Here is a 20,712-nt window from a genome sequence, read left to right as displayed (position 1 = left end):
TCCTTTGTTAGTAGTTGTTTAATTTATCTTTTATTCTATTAATCAAGTTAAAATGTTTTACGGATTTGACGTACATGTGATGCAATTGTGAAATGCATGACATAAAATCGAGATAGTGCCAAACAAAAACCTTTTATTGAGCGTACTTTTCGGATCCACCCATAATACTGGTGAGATTCGGGAGTATTCTCTCACCTAGGGAAATAACTAAGAAACTCGCTTTCGCAAGTTTACTAGGTAAATCCCATCATCGGGATAGTCGTTTGGGAGTAAAAATAGTGTTTTCATGAATGCAAAATCCTAATACGGGTAAAAGTATTTTATTAAAGATATTTCTCCAACCGTCCCATCGCACTAGTTGAGCTCAGAAGTATCTTTTGACGTCGGGGTGTTGTAAAGACACCTGGGCGTTATAAAAGACACCAATCGTGGCGAGGTTGAAAACCCCACTAAGGTGAATCACCAATCTTGACAAGGTTGAAAACCCCACTAAGGTGAAAAATAGCCAAAATCTCATTTTGGTTGGTTAGGCCAAAGATATTAAAACCTCTTACTCTTTAAAAAGAGCCTAAATAATTAAGCATTTCTACTTAAGAAAATATTATTTTTTAACTCTCAACTCTGAATGAATTACAACTAAGCTTAAGGGTCCTATTTATAATATTATAGGCCCAAATCCTAATAAAATTCTACTTTATATTATTTAATACAATTAGAATAATTAATAAGAGATTTAAATAGAATAGGTGTTCTATTCCTAAATAGAACATGACTATCCTAATCAAATACTAATTCTTAAAAGTATTAAAATAAAAATAAGAAAAGAATCCTAATCTAAATAAAATAAAGAAAATAAATCATAAATCAACTAAATTAGCAAAAAACTAAATTTAATAAAATACAATCCTAGACGCTCCCGCATCATTCTCCTCGGGTCAAAAAAAAACTCGACTCTGACGAATAAGCCTTGACATACTTCTCGTTGATGTTTGAATCCATATATTGTCATAATCCATACCAACCATTTGATCAATTCATCCATTGTTTTGAAGGTTGTTTTTCATTCATCTCCAAGTCGTATTCGAATTTGTTGATATCCTTTCTTCAAATTGATCTTCAAAAACACTCTAGAGCCAATGAACATGTCATCCAATCGAGGGATAGGAAAATCATACTTAATTGTAGTCTTGTTAACGGCATGGTTGTCCACAAAGCTTCTCGATAAGTTTCCCGAACTTTAGTTGACCAATTTTGTTTGACCATATATGGGTGAAGATACTTCATTCTCCTTGGAGACTAATAAGAGACATAAATGGTTTGACTCACAATAAGCTTTGTTTAAGCCAGACATAGTGATGAGTGTTTTATCAGCCAAACATAGTGATGAGTGTTTTATTTTTCTCTTGTCTCTTTGGTCGATCTTCTAGCTTTAATAGAGTTAACATAATTTCTACTCCATCCTTAATGAATGAATAAGTATTCTTGTATCCATCATGGTGAGCTTGACGATCATATTGCCATGGGCGTCTTAACAACAAGTGGCATGCATCTATTGGGATAACTTCACACCAGACTTCATCTTCATACTTATTTTCAATAGAGAATTGAACACAACAACGCTTTGTTACCTTAACTTCGTTTCTTTTTCTCAGCCATTGTAGCTTGTAAGGATGAGGATGTACTTCAGTTGGAAGTTTCAACTTTTCCACTATGTAGTTGGCAACAACATTCTCACAACTTCCACTATCAATAATGACATTACAAACCTCCCTTGGGATGTGCACCTTGTATAGAATATGTTATGACGAAACCAACTTTCATCTTTAGTCATCATGACAGTATTAAGGTTACGACGAACAACAAGAGCTTTTCCATGGTCAGTAGAAACTTCTTCTATCTCTTCGTCATCATACTTATCATAGACTGGTTCTAATTTTTCCCAATTCACATAATCATCTTCTTCTACTAAGGAAATAATTCTTCGATTCGGACAATCAGAAACAATATGCCCAAATCCTTGGCATTTAAAGCACTTTTTGTTGACATTAGAAGCACGAGTAGAAGTAGTCTCTTTATCATTACTAGTTGCAGTTTTAGAAGAGTTTACCTTTGGAGGCGGAATGGTTTCTGAACTCTGACTTCCATCGTTTGAGGTAGATTCTTGCTGTCTAGATGAACTCATTGACCTTTTTCGTGATCGTTGTTTTTCAACCTTTAGTGCTAATCTGATGACATCATTTAGGTTCCAATATGGTTGTAGTTGAACAACATCTACAATTTCAACATTGAGACCCCCAAGATAACGAGCTACAGTTTGTTCTTCAGGTTCATGAACATCGCACTTTATGTGAAGTTGTTCAAACTCCATTGTATATTCTTCCATCGACATTGTTTTCTACCTCAAATTATGAAATTTGATAAAAATTTCTTGTCGATAATGCTCAAGAAGGAACTTACCCTTGAGTTCTTGACGCATCTTATCCCATGTTCTAATCTTGTTGTGGCCTTTTCTTTCACATTGCCTTTTGAGATTATCCCATCAAATAGAAGCGTGCTTCTTCAATTTAATTGTCACAAGCTTCACACGTTTTTCATCGAAAATATCTTTGAGCTCAAAAACTCTTTCCACTATGTAAAGCCAGTCAAGGAAATTATCGGGATGAAGTCTTCCTTTAAACTCAAGATGAAGACTTTGATCCTTAAATCTCTGGCAATAGCAGTTCTCAAACGACGAATAGGTACTTCTTCATTAGAGGATGAATTTTGATGAAATGGGTTGGTGTCATTCTCTTCATCACTAAAGCTGCTATTGTTGATTTGAGCATCACGTCTTGTAAGTTGCTCTTATAATTCTTGAATTTACTGACATAGTTCTGCAATATCAATTTCGTGATAATCTCTTTGACGATTTTGACGTCTTGGCGGCATTTTTTTTTATGGTGATGACATTATGGTGTTGTAGAGAAAACAAAAAAAAATGATGATATAACTTATAAAGCAATAAATAAAATTACCCGAACAGGGAGTATCGAAACTTGACAGCGAACCTGAACTTATATAGCGAACAATGATCCTCCCGCTTTGATACCAAACTGACGTCGGGGCATTGTAAAGACATCTGGGCATTATAAAAGACACCAATCGTGGTGAGGTTGAAAACCCCACTAACGTGAATCACCAATCTTGACAAGGTTGAAAACCCCACTAAGTTGAAAAATAACCAAAATTCCACTTTGGTTGGTTAGGCCAAAGATATTAAAACCTCTTACTCTTTAAAAAGAGTCTAGAGAATTAAGCACTCCTGCTTAAGAAAATATTATTTATTAACTCTCAACTCTGAATGAATTATAACTAAGCTTAAGAGTCCTATTTATAGTATTATAGGCCCAAATCCTAATAAAATTCTACTTTATATTATCTAATACAATTAGAATAATTAATAAGAGATTTAAATAAAATAGGTGTTCTATTCTTAAATAGAACATGACTATCCTAATCAAATACTAATTCTTAAAAGTATTAAAATAAAAATAAGAAAAGAATCATAATCTAAATAAAATAAAAAAAATAAATCCTAAATCAACTAAATTAGCAAAAAACTAAATTTAATAAAATACTATCCTAGACCCTCTTGCGTCATCTTTTCACCTAGGGAGTTTACCGATGAAACTTGCTTTCGTAAGCTTTCTCGAAAAGTCCCATCATCGGGGTTTATCCATATACAGAATATATCTATATGCCATGACAATTGACAATGCAACCATGATACGTGACGCACTCATAGACTCTACGTACATTTCTTACCTTTCACAAAATCTACTACTTTTCTTTGTATGCATTTTTTTATCATGAACAAATATTTTATATTTATTTATTATTCCGTTTTTATTTCATTAGATATTTTGCTATATAAGTACTTATTTATTTTACTATTTGAAATTTTTTCAAAACCATAATTTTAGACCAAGTGTCTTTCTATAGTCCGTAATTATTATTATTCGTGCATATGTATTTTTTATTTTGGTATTATTATGATTAACAAATTTATTACTATCATTAATTTCCTATTTTTATTTTATGTATTTTGATTAATTGGTAATTGAGTATATAATTTTTATTTCATTAGAAACATTGGAATTCGAAATTAAGACCCTCCCATCGTACGGATGGAGTCTTAATCGAAACCCCTAACCTATAGAAGTTCACTCGAAATTGCGACTTCTCACATTCCGAACGAACATCCCATCTTCGGTATTGAAATAAATACTTATCTTATTTATATAAATAATTCTTTATCTTACATCATTTTCATTCTCTCTCTCTCTATTTTATATAAAGCTACCTCTTCCCACTAATTTGTTATTTACACATATTTTCTCTATTTCATTTATTTTTATTATTTTTGTATTTATTTTTATCTAATTCATTCCTATTTTTCCTATATAAGTTCACATGATTATGTATTCCCTTTTTATATTTGACATATCAACTCTTCCTCCATTTTATATTTTCTCCTAACCGTATTCCTAATCTAACCATACATTTTCTTCTCTATGTATATGATTCAATCTAAGTAAATTCATTCCACTTACCATATGCTCATTATATATTTTATATTCAATGTCCACCTAAACCTATCTATTGTATTATTATTTTTAATTAAGTGATTATTTATTCTCCTATATATATTTTATTTTTTTTGAATCCGTTTTTAGAACTAAATAACTTTCTTATATCTAATATTCTTATCATTTCCATCTTATTGCATATATATATTTTCTATATTTTCCTATCTACCCCAATCTTTTTATTATTTATTTTATTTACCTATTATTTTTACATTTTTTATTTTCGGTATTTACCTATTTATAGGCTTTCTATTTCTGTGATTTTTTTTAATATTTTTAATTTATATTACCATATTAATATACTATGTTTCCATTATTTTACTAACACAAGGCTACATTAAAAAAATCAACATAACTACCACAAGCATAACCCAAGATTTAAAACTTACCCAAAGTTCAACCCCAACTTAGCCTAAGATGCATCAGATTGGCGGAAAGCCCATATGCATGCCACAAACATTCAGCTTCCTTATACCAAAACGGTGTCGTTTCAAGTGCCTTTGAGCTGCCAAATCTGACCTTCTCAAAATGGCGTCGTTTTATCCCTACCTAACCCTACGATATAAACTTTCTTTTTTTCTCCTCTCCTCATTTTTCCCCTGTCGTTTCTCTCTCTAGCCAATCGACCCCTCTCCCTTCTCTGTAAACTTACAACCTCTCTTCCCTTCCTCTCAACCAGCAACTCCTCACTCCCTCTCTCAATCGGATCTGAATTGCCAACCACCCCACAAACCTCTAGATCTCTCCTTCCTTTCGTCGACCGCCCAGGAAACCGAGCTCCCTCTCTCTTCGCCGGCTCCAAAAAAAATAACCTTTTCCTCACACTCCAAAATCTCCCTAGAAAATACCCAAAATAGGGAATCTTAAGCTATCCTCCTACCTCTCCCATTTTTGTATCTATTTTTTGATTTTTTGATTGTTGTTTGATTGTGGTTTTGGCTGCTAGAGAAAACTAGGGATTTTTTTGATTTTTGGTTGCTGTTTTCTTTGTTGGATTTTTTTTTGTCTCTGGAAAAATTTCTGTTTTTGGATCATTTTCTCTCTGGTTTTTCCTCTGATTTTTTATTACGTTTTTTTGGCTTTTTTCCTTTTTTTTTTTTAAAAAAAATCTCCTCTTCAGCCTCAGAATTTAGGGTTCTTATCGAACTCAATTGCCTAAATTTTTTAACAACCAGAGGAGGCAAACATGCTCTGTTCAGCATGATTTCCGGATGGGTGGCCTTCAAGTCAAAAACAAATCTGTCGGGAATGATCTTCAAATCCCGGCAGCCAGAGGAGCATTTAATGCTCCGTATTTTGTTGACAATGGAGACAAAGTGGGTCTCCAGTCTCTTTTTTTTTTTAATTAATTAATTTTATTTTATTTATTAAATGGGTGTCTACACCCGCAAAGGACGTCAGACACCATGACACCCTGTATAACAAACATACCGACAGTACAAGACTAGAGTATCTAACACAAAGAACATAAACCCAAGAACGGTAGCTCCAACTATCAGTTCACCACACTTAATATGAACAACAAGCATTGGAGGCTAAATCTAAATCATTGAGTACTGTTATGATGGTGACTGCGGTGCTCTATATTGTCCTTGATAGTTGAAAATAAAATTTTTAGTGCGACTCCATGAATAAAGCAAAACTAAAAGTGCTTCCCCTGCAGACATAAATTTATCTGATACTGAATAGCAAAGATTGGAAAAGCTTTTTGTATATTTGGACACTTGTCAATGACCATTAACAGAATTAATTTTATTTGCATTCTTGCAAATTTGCACTTAATTTGGCGATATCTCTCTTTATGCAAGAAAGTCTGGTGTCCTTGGCTCCAGGTTGTATAATAGTACAAAAGGGAAACATCAAGGTTGAACTTAAAATGCAAATAGATAGAAAAATAGCGCAACAGCGGTAACAATTAATTATTCCAATTTCATCTCCTTTATTGGCATACAATATTAAAATCACATTCCCCATCATTATTTTTGAACAAATTATAAACAAAATTGAAACAGAAAAAATTTACTAAAAAAAACAGCAGAGTCCCTTTCTGTCTCAGGCTGAAGCTGGACTAGTGGCTTGTTGCACGATATCTTCAATTAGTAGTGTCATGTTAAAGTAAGAGGACCCTCCTTCTTCGACTGCTTTCTTTGCCACCATTGCAAGCTTTCTTGCCCTTTTTCTTCTATCTTCTCCTTCCTCTCCTTCATCCATTAAACTCTCCACCGCCTTCTTAACATCTTCCCTCTTCACCAGCACCCCAAATTCTTCCTGCCCCATCTGCACCACAACTTCTACCCCAACCCGAACACCAACTTTCAGAATTTGTACAAGTAGCTTCTCATTTAAAAATTGCTCAGCAAACAAAGGCCATGTTAGCATTGGCACGCCAGCACAAATCCCTTCAAGTGTTGAATTCCAACCAGAGTGTGTCAGAAATCCTCCAATTGATGGGTGCGATAAAATTAACACTTGTGGCGCCCAGCCCCTTATCAAGAGGCCTTGTCCCTTTATCCGCTCCTCAAATCCATCTTCTGCTAACCATTTCTCCATTTCTCCTTTCTTATACCCTCCTCTAATAACCCAAATGAAAGGTCTATTTGATGCTTCCAAGGCTAAACCAAGTTCAATTAACTGTGGAGGTGTTAGGCGATTGAGACTTCCAAAGCAAACATAGATTACAGAGCTTGGTGGCCATGAATCAAGCCACTTCAAGCATTGATTTTCATCCGTTAAAGCCTCTTTACCTCTTTGAGCTTTATCAAAATTATCCTTGTTGCATAGTGACACAGGACCAACACACCATACTTTTTGTTTCTTAAGTTTTTTGTATGATTCTACATATTCTGCTTCCAACTCCTCAAAACTGTTAACTATTAAGCCATACGCTTCTTCTTCTGCCGCTATTATTTTTTTAGCAGTCTCTTTCATGTTAAATCCAGGATTGAGGTTTCCAGGTAGCTGCCCTGTTGTGAATTCAATTCTGTCAGACAGTCCTGGCACCACAAAAGGCTCTCCATCGGAAACGCATTCATGGACCTTGGAAGTGCTTATATTATGACAGCACAAGAGAGTGAAGCAGCTTTTCCCATCGAAGGAAATCCTTGGAATCTGAAACTTGGAAGCAATTTCAGCTATCCATGTGAAATTCCTGTCATGTATAATGCAACATGGACGGGGCTTTAGCTCTTCAAACATCGTCTCTAGTGGTTGCTGCAGCATGCTCAATGCAGAGTAAAAATTGCTCATCAGATGCATGGAAGGGAGATTGTCAAGAGTTTCACACCCCTCCGGTAAACCGGCCTCTGCAGCAGGAAAGTGAAGTTGTAGGACACGAATAGGTAGCCCAGACTCAATAGCATGATCGATTGAAATGCTTAAGCGGGCAGCATTCTGAGGTGTGGTAATTATCGTAACAATTACATTGCGCTCCGCCAATAACCTGGCTATGTCTATCAGGGGAATAAGGTGTCCCTGGCACATAAAAGGTATCAACACAAAATGAGGCTGAAATGAGTTTAAGGCCATTGCAGTTTGAGTGTTTAAGCTAGATGGGCAACCAAACAGACTAGTATGAACGAATTTGAATATGGTGCTTGCTTTTATGGTTCTTTCATTAGTTAGATTGGGTGGTTATTTATACATGCTGCAATGGTTCTAGTCTTACGTAAGGATATACGTATGCATATAGACTATGAACAGATTTTAGAACTAATGACTCCATCCTGACAGCTAACTGGGTTTTGTTTTGACTTGCATTCTGGTCAAACTTTCAGTTTGGATGTAACTTCCAAAAGTTGGACTCTTCAACATCCAGAATTATATGCTTTGCAAAGTCTGATATGCGTTAAATTATGAGCAGATTGAAAGTCCGACTAATACAACCTGCTTTATGTTGTGACAACATCCAAATGTAATTAACAAGACAAGAAGTAAAACCAATAAAAGTAGTAAGTATTCAAGAATATCCAGATATAAGTACATAATGACTTTTCTGGTTGCGCTAGGTAGACTATGTCTATGGTTAAAAACCTATGAGAGATTTCTCCATAATCTGAAAAGAAAATGTAAATGAAGCCTACAAGATGTAGCAATTGATATAACAAATTATAAAATATAGCGCACTCAACAGTGTTTCTTATGTGTTTTAACCACATAAAAGACCTACTAAAGGTCTATTTTATGTTAGTAGATCCGAACAAACAAAAGTCTTAAGTAATTAGTAAGTAGATATCCATACTCTTAGGAGCGATTGTCAACGTCCGAGATGCTTCATGCCCAAGACAGACATCTTCTGAAACGATGTCAACGCTCCCATGCCATTGGTGTCGACACTCCAGACAAATTCAAGCCGCATATATCAACGCTTGGCAGATGGAGCCAGTAAAAAATTGCATGGGTCAACATAATTCTGCTTTTTTTTTTGGATAACAGCAAATTAAGGTAAAGAGATTTGAGTTGGAACTGCTGTATATGGTTGCAGCTAGGTTCTGCTGTACTAGAGAGGATTGTTTGGCTTTTCTTGAAGTTATCAAGAATGCTTTTGATGATTCAATTTTTCATGAATGCAGTAGTTGAACCGCATGGGAAGGCTCATGAGGATTAAGCATTTTATGTAGTCTCTTTCTTAGTTCCCCATAATTTTAATTTTTGAAGATTTGAAGACAGGGTCCCCGGTGAAAGGGAAGGAAATGATGATGTATAAAACCATTAAACTAAGTTTAGACTAGAGTTAGTGGACATTAATTATCTTAAGGGGATAGTTGACTTGGATAATTATATCTAGGTCTATGTATAGGTACACGTACATACATTACATAAAAAAGCACAAATTTCAAAAATACAAATAGCGAATGATAAATATCTTTAATAACTTATTTAAATTAATTATTGTATCTTTAATTTATGATTTTTTATTAAATTTTAATATTGATTATTTTTTTTATTTTTTATTAACATTAAAGTTATTATTAAAGTAAACTTTCCTTGAAAGGGAATGCGTGCTTTTTTATCGGATTTAAATTCAAACTAACTAATACCAAAATGTTTTAAACCCAATTAAGTTAATATGGGAGGATTTAAGTTCAATCTAATTGGTACCAAAATGCTTCAAGTCCAGTTAAGTTGACATAGAAAGATTTAAGCACAATCGATTTAACCAGCAAGATGTTTTAAACCCAGTTAAATTGACATAAGAAAAACTACCCAGAGATTTCAACATCCCCATGCCTTGGGTGTCGACACTCATTTCCATCCCTGAGGTTTGAGTGTCCACATCCCAAAGAAACAAAAACTACCAATAGATTTCAACATCCCCATGCCATGGGTGTCGACACTCCAAAAAACTGAAGCCATAAATCAACATGGAGCTGGTTGAAAATTATAGTGGTCAATATAATTCTGCTTACTTTTCGAATAACAGCAAAGATTTAGAAAATGAATTGCAAAACCTTTTGGAACTGCTTTACACTTCCTGGTTGTTTCTGTTGATACTAGAGAACATTGTTCTGACTTTTCTCAAAGAGTTATCAAGAATTTTGACCTTTATTAGAATTATCATGCATCCAGCAATGGAACTACATAGAAAGGTATTAGGGTCTAGGGGAACAAGGAGAATTGGAGTTTGATCTATTTTGGGCTTTACTAAACTGTAATTCTGCCTTGTTAGTAGATGTAGTGAGGGCATCAATTATCTTATGGGGCTGATTGACAGAGGACAATTATATTGATATAATGCTTAGAAAAAACAAAAAAAAAACCATAAGAATGGTCTACCACATGCCAGATTTTTATGCAACTCTGTTATGCCTCTGCTTTCCTCCCACTGATTTGTATAATATCTTTGATTAGCCGCTTGACATTGAGATAAGAGGATCCCTCGTTTTCAAATGCCTTCTTTGCCAACACCCCAAGCTCCATTGCTCTCTTCCTCCTCTCTTCTCCTTCTTCTCCTGCATCCATTACCAAATTTATAGCCTTCATAATTTGTTCTCTCTTCACCATCACCCCATACTTCTCTTCCTCTCCCCACTTCATGGCAATTTCAGCTCCCACCCTCTCCCCAATTCTCAATATTTGCACCACAAGCTTTTCATTGAAAAACTGATCAGCCAACAAGGGCCATGTTATCATTGGCAAACCAGCACATAATCCTTCTAGCACTGAATTCCATCCACAATGTGTCAATAACCCTCCTACTGCTGGATGAGACAGTATGGAAAGTTGCGGTGCCCAGCCATGGACTAAAAAGCCTCTCCCTTTGGTTCTCTCCTCAAACCCTTCTTCAGACAACCATTTCTTGAACTCATCAGATTTATATCCTTCCCTGATAACCCATATAAAAGGCCTGTTTGATGCTTCTAAGCCTAAGGCCATTTCAGTTAGTTGCATAGGTGCAACACAACTTAATGTTCCAAGGCTGGCATACACTACTGAGTTCTGTGGCCATGAATCAAGCCACTGCAAGCACTGGATTACTTCTACTGACGCTTTGTTTCCTCTCTGAGCCTTATCTAGTTTGCCTTTATTATAAAGTGACACAGGGCCAATACACCAAATCTTGTCTCCTTTTGCCTTTCTATATTCTTCGATGTATCCTGATTCCAATTCTTCAAAAGAATTAACCACCAAACCATATGATGCCATGTCTGCTACTCTCATGTGTTCTTCCTTGTCTTTTAAAACTATTGATCCTGGATTGAAGTCAGTAGGCAGCTGGGCTTTAGTTAGTTCAATCCTATCTGGTAAACCAGGCACCACGAAGGATTCTAGATCATCAGAGACCTTCTCATGAATCTTCGACATGCCAATAAAATGTGAGCATGTCAGAGTAAAGCAGCTTGTCCCATCGAAAGCAAGCCTTGGAATTTTGAACTTTTGAGCAACATCAAATGTCCAGGGAATATGTCCATCAGAGATGATACAGCTTGGTTTGGGCTGTGTCTCTTCAATGTACTGTTCAATTGGATGCTGCAACTTGCCAACAGCATCCATAAAATTCTTGGACAAATGCCGTGATGGGAGAGTATCTACATTCTCACAACCCTCAGGCAAGCCAGCCTCAATGCACGGAAATCGTAGCTGGAGAAGTTGGATTTGGATCCCAGAAGCTATATCACGATCAATGATGCTTTTAAACCTGGTAGCATTCAGAGGTGTGGTGACTATAGTGACCGTCACACCATGTTGAGCCAGTAGCCTCCCTATGTCCACCATGGGGATAAGGTGGCCTGGGCACATCAAGGGTATCAAAACAAAGTGAAGCTCAGGGAATTGGGGGGACATGATAAATTGGGGTTTTCTGTTCTTCTTTTTTCCTCTTCAGAAGAGAATATGTTCCAAGCGGTCTGTTTGCTGTACGCTCTTGTGCTAGGGGGCTCAGGACAAGGAACATTTCATATATGGACAGAAATATATAGTAATTTATCCGGAAACATGTGAATGTTGTCGTCTTTTGTATTATTTCAACTGAATTTGCGGATCCTATCTAGGTTGGTAACAGCGCCATGTGTCACTTAGTTGGTTTCAATTGTTTTTTTTTCAAGTACAAGCCACTTGCAAGTGAAAACAACTCATACTAAAAATGCCTAGTAAATGTCAAAATTTTTAAGGCGTGTTTGGTTGGAATAATGGAATAGAGGGAAATAAAATCATTATTTTGTAGGAATATAATAAAAGATGAATAGTTATTATATAGTTTGATTCATGAAAATATAATAGAATAGGAATTATTATTATGATTTATTCCAATGATTGGTTGATACAAATAGTTTTATGAATACTTAAGGAATAAGTGGTAAATGATAAAAATATCTTTTATTAAATTTAAAGAATTTATTTTGTTAAATGAAAAATATTCTAAGTAACAAAATCAAAATACCTTTTACTATAATTAAATAATATTTTCACCAAAATACTAACATATTTTTATTATAATTTAATAATATTTTTTATTAGAAAATAATTAAACCTTTTATTATAATTAAATAATATTTAATATTAAAAGACAAAATATATTTTTCATTGAATTTAAACAATACTAAATACTACCCTTTATTACATTTATTATATTCAAATAATAATATTAAATAATATTTATTATAATTTTATTTTAATTAAATAATATTTAAATATTTTCATTTTTTTTGCTTTTGAAAATGAAGTAAAAAATTTTGTGTTTTCTGTGCTTGTCACCACCACCACCCAATTTGAGGCACTCTGGAGCAACACCTTAGGAGTATTACCTTTACCCTATGTCTTTTGTGTTTTACCCATCAATTCTGCATTTTTTACCTTCTTCTCATCATTAGCATTCTTGATTTTCCCCTAGATTTCATGAAAGGCAACTTCTCGGGTAGCATCTCACACTTGATTGGAAATGGATGGTGGAGAAACAAATATAAGAGAGTGGACAGTAGTGGAGTGAGGCGGTAGTGATCGAAAGCTCCAAAAATTGAGCTACTTTAGAGAGAGGAGAGAGAAAGAGAGAAAAAAAAGAAAATATTTAGTATTATTTTATAAAGTAATTTTTTAAATTATAAAAAGGTATTTTTGTCTATTCAATTTTTTTTTTATTCTCAACAACTTAGAATAGACATTACCAAACCCTTCTTAGAATGTCTATTTCAAGAAATAGCCATTCGTTAAATTAAATGCAACTTTATCTCAAGAATGAGAATAGGAAAAAAATAACTATTTCATTATTCCTAATCAAGCACGCCCTTAGTTGGCGTTTGATACTTTACAATACAATTTAATTATAGGTAATGTAATTATAAGTAATGTGACTACAGGAAAAATAATATTACAGTATTTGATATACAAGGAAAATAATGATTAAAATGCAGGAAAAATAACATTGCAGCATTTAGTTTATAAGTACTTTACTGGGAATATAATGTTAATTTTTAAAATTATCTCTATTTATTAAAATATAAATTTAATATACTTGTATTTTTTATTGTTAATTTTTATATAATATCATCTTTTAAATATATTTTTAATGTCATATATTTTATTTTCATTTCTTATTATGATATTATATATTTTATTTTCATTTCTTTAATATATTTTTTATATTATATATTTTGTTTTAATTTTTTTACCTATATTATATAAATTTTAATTTCTTATATTTTATTTTATTTTAATTTCTGATTCTTATATTGTATATTTTATTTTAATAGTTTTTATTTTAATTGTAACATTACAAAATATTTTTAATAAGGTAAAAAAGTTGAAGGGTAAAAATGTATTTAAGAATATTACAAAGTGTAATGTAATGTGATTGCATTGGTTTTGGACTGCAATCACATCACATTCATTGACTGTAATATGATTGCATTGCAATCTTGCATTGCAGTGGTTTATTGCAAAACAAACACTACAATGTAATTTAATTGAGCTAATTATAAAAAATGTGTTCCCACTTCTCTCATACCAAACGCTACTTTTAAGTGCTATACAGGGATCAATGAACTTCTTTCATTAATCTCATCGAATCATATCTAGAAACCATTTAACCGTTTTCTCTGCATACAGGTTAACTAATTTATTAGAAACTAGACATTGGGATTTTGGAAGGAAAAAGACTGAGCTGTAATTTACACTTTGATTATAAGAAAACAACCATATGTATTGCAGATTCACTTGAAATATGTAAACTTCAAAACGGAACTAGTACCTTTCACTCTATATCTCCTCAGCATGTGAGGTTGGACCCGAGTTCCAACACGTTTTATGAGATTGTTGCATGATATCTTGGATTAACAGTGTCATATTCACGTAAGAAGATCCCCCCACTTCAACAGCCTTCTTTGCCTTCTCTCCGAACTCTTTAGCTCGTTTCCTTCTCTCCGTTGCTTCTTTTCCTTCATCCATCAATTTATCTACTGCATTTTTAACATCTTCCTTCTTCAACATAATCCCAGCCTTCTCTTCTTGTCCCCACAACAACGGTTTCTTAACTCCAAGGCTCACACCAATTTTCAGCATTTGTACTACCAATTTCTCATTGCTAAACTGGTCTGCAAATAGTGGCCATGTTATCAATGGCACACCAGCGGAGATGCCTTCTATTGTTGAATTCCATCCGCAATGAGTTAGGAACCCTCCTATTGCAGGCTGTGACAAAATGAGTACTTGGGGTGCCCAACCCAAAATTACAAGCCCTCTTCCTTTTGTTCTTTCCTCAAATCCTTGCTCTTTAATCCACTTCTCTACTTCTTTTGATGTATCATTTCCTCTTATGACCCAGATGAATGGCTTGTTCGATGCCTCTAAGCCCAAACCCAACTCTATCATTTGTAAGGGCCTCAGATTACAGATGCTTCCAAGACAGGCATAAACTACAGAGCTCGGTTCTTGAGAATCAAGCCACTTTAAACAGTGGTGCTCGTTAATTGAAGCCGTGTTACCCCTTTGAGCCTTATCTTGCTCATCTTTGTGGCTCAAAGAAACTGGACCAATGCACCAGGCTTTGTCTTTTCTTACCTTCCTGTACTCTTTGACATACGATGACTCCAACTCTTCAAAAGTATTTATGACAATCCCGTAAGATGCTTGGTCAGCTTCTCCCATTGGTTCCAAAATTTCCTTCCAGGTTTCATCATAGTTAAGTGGTAACTGAACTTTAGTAAATTCAACCTTGTCAGACAAGCCTGGCACGATGAAATATTCAAAATCAGAAGTTATGCTCTCAAGTATCTTGGAGGAGCGTATATTGTGCAGACAAAGGAGACAGAAGCAACAAAATCCATGGAACGCAATCCTTGGAACCTGAAACTTGCTAGCAATCCTGCTGGTGTAATACAAGCACATGTCTGAAATAATGCAATTGGGCCTGGGTGTTAGCTTCTCAAATAATTTCTGCGCTGCTTCTTCCATCATGTTTGCTGCACTGAAGAATTTGAAGCAGTTCTCTACTGAAGAAGACAGCATGTCCATATTCTCACACCCTTCTGGTAATCCTACTACTTTCAAAGGAAACTGGAGTTGCACTAAACGGATAGGGTGCCCTGATTCCGTGGCATTGGCAACTGATTTATGGACTCTGCCTGCATTATGAGGTGTTGTAACTATGGTAACAATCACGTTACGCTGTGCTAACAGTCTACCAATATCTACCATGGGGATCAAGTGGCCTTGAGCCATGAAAGGGAACAAGACAAAGTGAAGCTGGTCGGATAGGGAACCCATGGCAATACGACTAGAAGGAACTGTGAAAGTGAATTGTAACAGAAGGGCGCCGAGTTTTGCTATATATAGAAAAGTTTCAGGTTCATTTCAGTATGATATAACCTCGCTGCTGATGCAAGAGCATACATAAGCATTTTGTTTATTCAGCGATAGATGCGGTTGGCTATATGGACTAGAACTCTGTGGACTGATGGAATGTTATTATCATTTTTGTCTGTCTCAAGTACAATACGTGGTTCGCAGTGACCCTGAGTACTTGACTGGTATTTGTGAAAGGGAAGAGTAAAGAGACGTGCACATGGCGATGCTCTTTAAGGACAAAACACAACATCAACGAAAGACTCGAAAAGAGTACTATATTACTTGAACATTAAATATGTGAACGTTAATATGATATGGCGATATGGCCGAAGAAACCAACAAAAAAAAAAAAGGATTTTTTAAACGGTATTGAAAGTCCCTGCTTTTGAAACTTGGCTCAAGGCTGAGCGAGTTGCGCGGCAGCTTCTAAGAACTAAACAAGTTACTGATTGGGACGAGTGTCAGCCACTTATACATTATCAATAAATTCAACCTACGTTTGGTACGCTACAATGGGTTTAGACTCACTCAAAAATCATTTTGGGTTGCTTCTACGTGTGGTACACCAGCCCTGGGTATAGCTCCTTAACAATAAGAGAAAATTGTGAGAAATGATCTTTATAGTAAAGTGACTTAAAAAATAATAGTCTCTATAATTTTAACTATTTTTAACTAATTTTTGGCATGACTTGACAAGAATACCCTTTAAACCAATTAATCCAAATGAAGGCGTGTCTCAGTTTCTTCCTTTTTGGTCTCCCGCCATTCAACTTAAAATTTCAAAATTAAATCTCGATTTAGATTTAGCTATCCCTCCGTCCAGCTTTCCAATGCCATCGAAGTTTATATCGGCAGCCAACTTTCTCACAATCCCAAAGTGCAGAGATGACATCAAGGTATATGTTATGGGTTCTTGGGTTTATTTGGGGTTATTCATAAAACGAAAAAATTGATGGATAAATTATATGAGTTTGGAAACTTAAATCTGACTGGGGGTAGCGAAATCAATCAGTTTATAGGTGATGCGTGAATATTTGTTAGGCATTAAGTCACTAGATATTAGGGTGTGTGATTGGATATTAGGAATCATTACCTGTTTCCTGTTTATTTGACATTAGGTGCCTGAATATTACGTGACTGAATACTTTTTGAGCATTGCGTGAGTTCTTTATAGGCATTACATTACTGAATATTTGTTGAGCGTTGCGTGACAGACATTACGTGATTGAATATTAGGTGCTTGAATATTACGTGACTAAATATTTGTTGAACATTGCATGAGTTCTTTATAGCATTACGTGACTGAATATTTATTGAGTGTTACGTGACAGGCATAACGTGACTAAATATTTGTTGAGCAGTGCGTGACAGGCATAGCGAGACTGAATATTTGTTGAGCATTGCGTGACTTTAGCTACCTAATGCTGAAGGTGATTATCTACTAATTCAGCCCCCTTAATAACAAATTGTGAAAAATTAGAAGAGAAATAGGCTAAAGCTATTTGGTAAACTGTTTAACAAAATAAATTATATAAGCTATAATTTCGGTTAAAATTACCACAAAAAGATATTGAGTGTCATCTTCAATAACCTAATAAGCTTTAATGTAATTCTTGAAGTTTATATATAATTTCAGACTTGTATAGTAGCAATAGTATTAGATTTTGGTTGGTCTACCATGATGCTTAAATTAAAAAAAAAAAGAGAAAAGAGGAAACGATAACGAATTTCTTGGAAAAGAGAAAAGAGGTAACATTAAAATCCTTTTTGATTAGTGAAAACCTTTAAGTTGCTTTTTATTAAGAATTTTTTGGAAAATGATGTTTGGCCTAGCTTTTGCTTTTAAGAAGTAGATGAGATGAAAGGGCAGGCCGAACAAGTACTTAATAACCAATTTAGCCCCTTTTCATTGCACTTATATGTGTGTAAAAAACGAAGAGTCAACATTCATGCCTATAAATAAAAGGAACCATTAACCATTTGAATCAAATTCAATTATCTTAATCAATCTCAGATAATTGAAAAATGACCTCTAGAGATCCAAGAGTTGAGAACGTGGAAGAGGCAGCCTCCGAAGAGGAGAAGGTGCCTTTGAGGGAACAGTTGTAGATATTCCAGCAAGGGATGCACGCCTTCATGGACAACCTGATGCAAAGGACTTTTGACTTGGAGGCTGCCATCCTGAGCAACGAAAAGATTCTCGCCGAGATAAAGTTCAAAGTAGATGCACTTAGGAAGAAATGAACTACAGTTCATTTTTTTTGTATCATCTCCTGGTATTTTTTGGGGGGTCTTTTTTTTAAAAATTTTAATAAAATTTATAAGAATTTTTATTTTCATTGAGCACATATTTTCTTGAGTTATTTTCTTTGTTTAAGTTATATTATGCTGAATAACTTCGTGGGTGGATGTTAGGCACTGGGTGACCTATTATTAGGTATTGGGAAAGTGGGTTATACGTGGTGCATGAATTATGCAATGCATATCTTCTGCTAAGACATTGCGTGAGTGGTTTGTATGTGTATGGAATAGAGTACCTATGGTGACGTGTTGTTATGCATTGCGTGACGTTGGGTCAGTACGTGACTGTTTAAGTTGGCATAACGTGAGTGGATATTAGGCATCGATTGACTTATTATTAGGTATTGCGAGACTGATGGTGAGTGACTTGTGCAATTCACCTATTGTTTTGAGGCTTATTATTTGTTGAGTGACTTATTCTTAGGTGTTGCGAGCCTGACGGTGCGTGACTGACTTGTGTAATTCATGTGTTATTTTGAAGCTTTTGTTCAATAGTTTTTTAGGCAGTGCATGACTGGTTTTTATATATTGAGTTACCTATTGTAGTGAGAGTGGTGGCGCGTGACTTGTGCAATTCATGTGTTGTTTAGAGGTTTTTGTTCAGTAGTTTTTTAGGCTTGCATGACTGGTTTTTATATATTATGTGACCTGTTGTTATGTATTGCAAGAGTGTTGGCGCGTGACTTGTGCAATTCATGTGTTGTTTTGAGGCTTTTGTTTAGTAGTTTTTAAGCTTGCGTGACTGGTTTTTATATATTGCGTGACCTACTGTTATGTATTACGAGAGTGGTGGAGCGTGACTTGTGCAATTCGCCTCTTGTTTTGGGGCGTTTATTCACTAGTTATTAGGCATTGCATGAATGTGTCTTAGACACTGCAACACTTAATTTCTGTTAAATTTCTGCAGCCGGCTAAATGTGACTTAGGCATTGCGTAAGTGGTTTGTATGCATTGAGGGGCAATTTTTGATAAATTGACTGATTGTGACACTTATTTTCTGTTAAATTTCAACTGCTTGTCAAATGTGAGGCTTATGATTACATACGGTGATCATTGGGTCGATGACACTTACAAGGGTGGTGAGACATGAGTGAGGGGTGTTGAGCGTGATTTGTCATTTTTGGGACTAGTGAAGCTAGTTGAAGAGATTGTTGGGGTCAACTCACATAATAATGAAATCAAGCTACATGCATCACTCAACCATGCTGCAAGGGTTTCGAGTGCAGTTATCAGGGATGATGAAGATGTAGTAAGTATTCTGCGAGATGAGAGGGCAGTTGTTGTGTTTGTGACAGTTAAGGCAGGAAATGCAAACGATATTCCACATGAGCACGGTATCCAACATAGTAATCACCAAGAACGGAATGTTAATTATTGTGACATACCACACCATGCATTTCCTAACAAACAACCATGGCAATCACGTTTGACGTATCCTCATGAGTTTTAATAGCCCGACGCACACATGAGGTGTCTGCAAATGATATCTACACAATTCCAATCGGAATGTGCATCGAATGAAATACTTGGTACTTTGCAACAAACACAATAGTTGGTCAGAAATGCATTGGGTCCATTGTCATTAGCAAATGACACTGTGATGGTTGTGAGTGATGACGATGCATCTGATTAGATTGAAGATGATGTTGAAGAGGATGACACAGCGGATCAGAATGATGAGTTGTGTGATGACTGTGAAAATGATTACGTTGGCGGACTTGAAGACCGTTTAGAAGACAATAGGGTTGAGCAGACCGACATTCCTTATTGTAATCATGCAGATGGCAGTACACGTCATATCACAACTGTTGTGTTATAAGAGGTTGAGTTGGACGGCCATGGCAGAACCGTTGAGTTAGAAGATGTTGAGGGTGCGGACCCTATTTATGAGAACGCCATCGCACTTGAGGACGGCATTCATTCGCCTGATGACAGTGATCAAGAGAGGGTAAATACAAGGGTATCTTGTCAATGGATTATTCCCGGACTAGATATGATATCCTTCCAAATAGTTGAGAATGAGGAATCCAGATCAATGGATGACCACTTATATTGCGAAAAAGTGTTTCCATCGAAAGTTGAATTGAAATGAGCTTTGAGCATGTTGGCACTAAAAGAACATTTTGAGGTTAGAGTTAAAAAGTCATGTCACGCTTGTTTTGAGGTTGGTTGTAAGGATAAGGCATGCAAGTTTGCTTTGCGTGCAACTAAGTTGCTTGAGGGAGAATATTGGCAACTTCAGACGTTCCAGAAGGTACACACGTGTATTGTTGATAGTTTACAATGTGGGTACCGAATTGCAAGCACGAGGGTAATTAGTGAGCTTATCTCTAGTAGGGTGCAAGGAAATTGTGTAACCCTATTGAGACCAAAGGAAATAAGGGAAGAGATGAATCACAAATGGGGATTGCAATGCCTATATGGTAAGGCTTGGCAAGCGAAGGAGTATGCAATGAGTCTTGTGTTCGGTTCGTCAAAGAGTCATTCCAACTTTTCCCCTCATATTTCC

General features: G+C 35.4%; 3 protein-coding genes across 3 annotated transcripts; all 3 read right to left on the bottom strand.

The window, feature by feature from the left end:
• LOC18598084 (UDP-glycosyltransferase 73C6) lies at positions 6,514-8,439 on the bottom strand. The gene has a single exon (XM_018120785.1). It carries the CDS (start codon positions 8,151-8,153, stop codon positions 6,681-6,683), a length of 1,473 nt encoding a protein of 490 aa, XP_017976274.1. The 5' UTR covers positions 8,154-8,439; the 3' UTR covers positions 6,514-6,680.
• Positions 10,151-12,278, bottom strand: LOC18598083 (UDP-glycosyltransferase 73C3). Its single transcript, XM_007027448.2, has one exon. It carries the CDS (start codon positions 11,907-11,909, stop codon positions 10,428-10,430), a length of 1,482 nt encoding a protein of 493 aa, XP_007027510.2. The 5' UTR covers positions 11,910-12,278; the 3' UTR covers positions 10,151-10,427.
• On the bottom strand, positions 14,087-15,892 carry LOC18598082 (UDP-glycosyltransferase 73C6). The gene has a single exon (XM_018122054.1). It carries the CDS (start codon positions 15,819-15,821, stop codon positions 14,316-14,318), a length of 1,506 nt encoding a protein of 501 aa, XP_017977543.1. The 5' UTR covers positions 15,822-15,892; the 3' UTR covers positions 14,087-14,315.

The sequence above is a fragment of the Theobroma cacao genome, chromosome 5 (assembly GCF_000208745.1).
Source record: "Theobroma cacao cultivar B97-61/B2 chromosome 5, Criollo_cocoa_genome_V2, whole genome shotgun sequence".
In the NCBI taxonomy this organism is placed as follows: Eukaryota; Viridiplantae; Streptophyta; class Magnoliopsida; order Malvales; family Malvaceae; genus Theobroma; species Theobroma cacao.
Note: the sequence above shows the minus strand (reverse complement) of the source record. Positions and strands in the feature narration are given on the sequence as shown.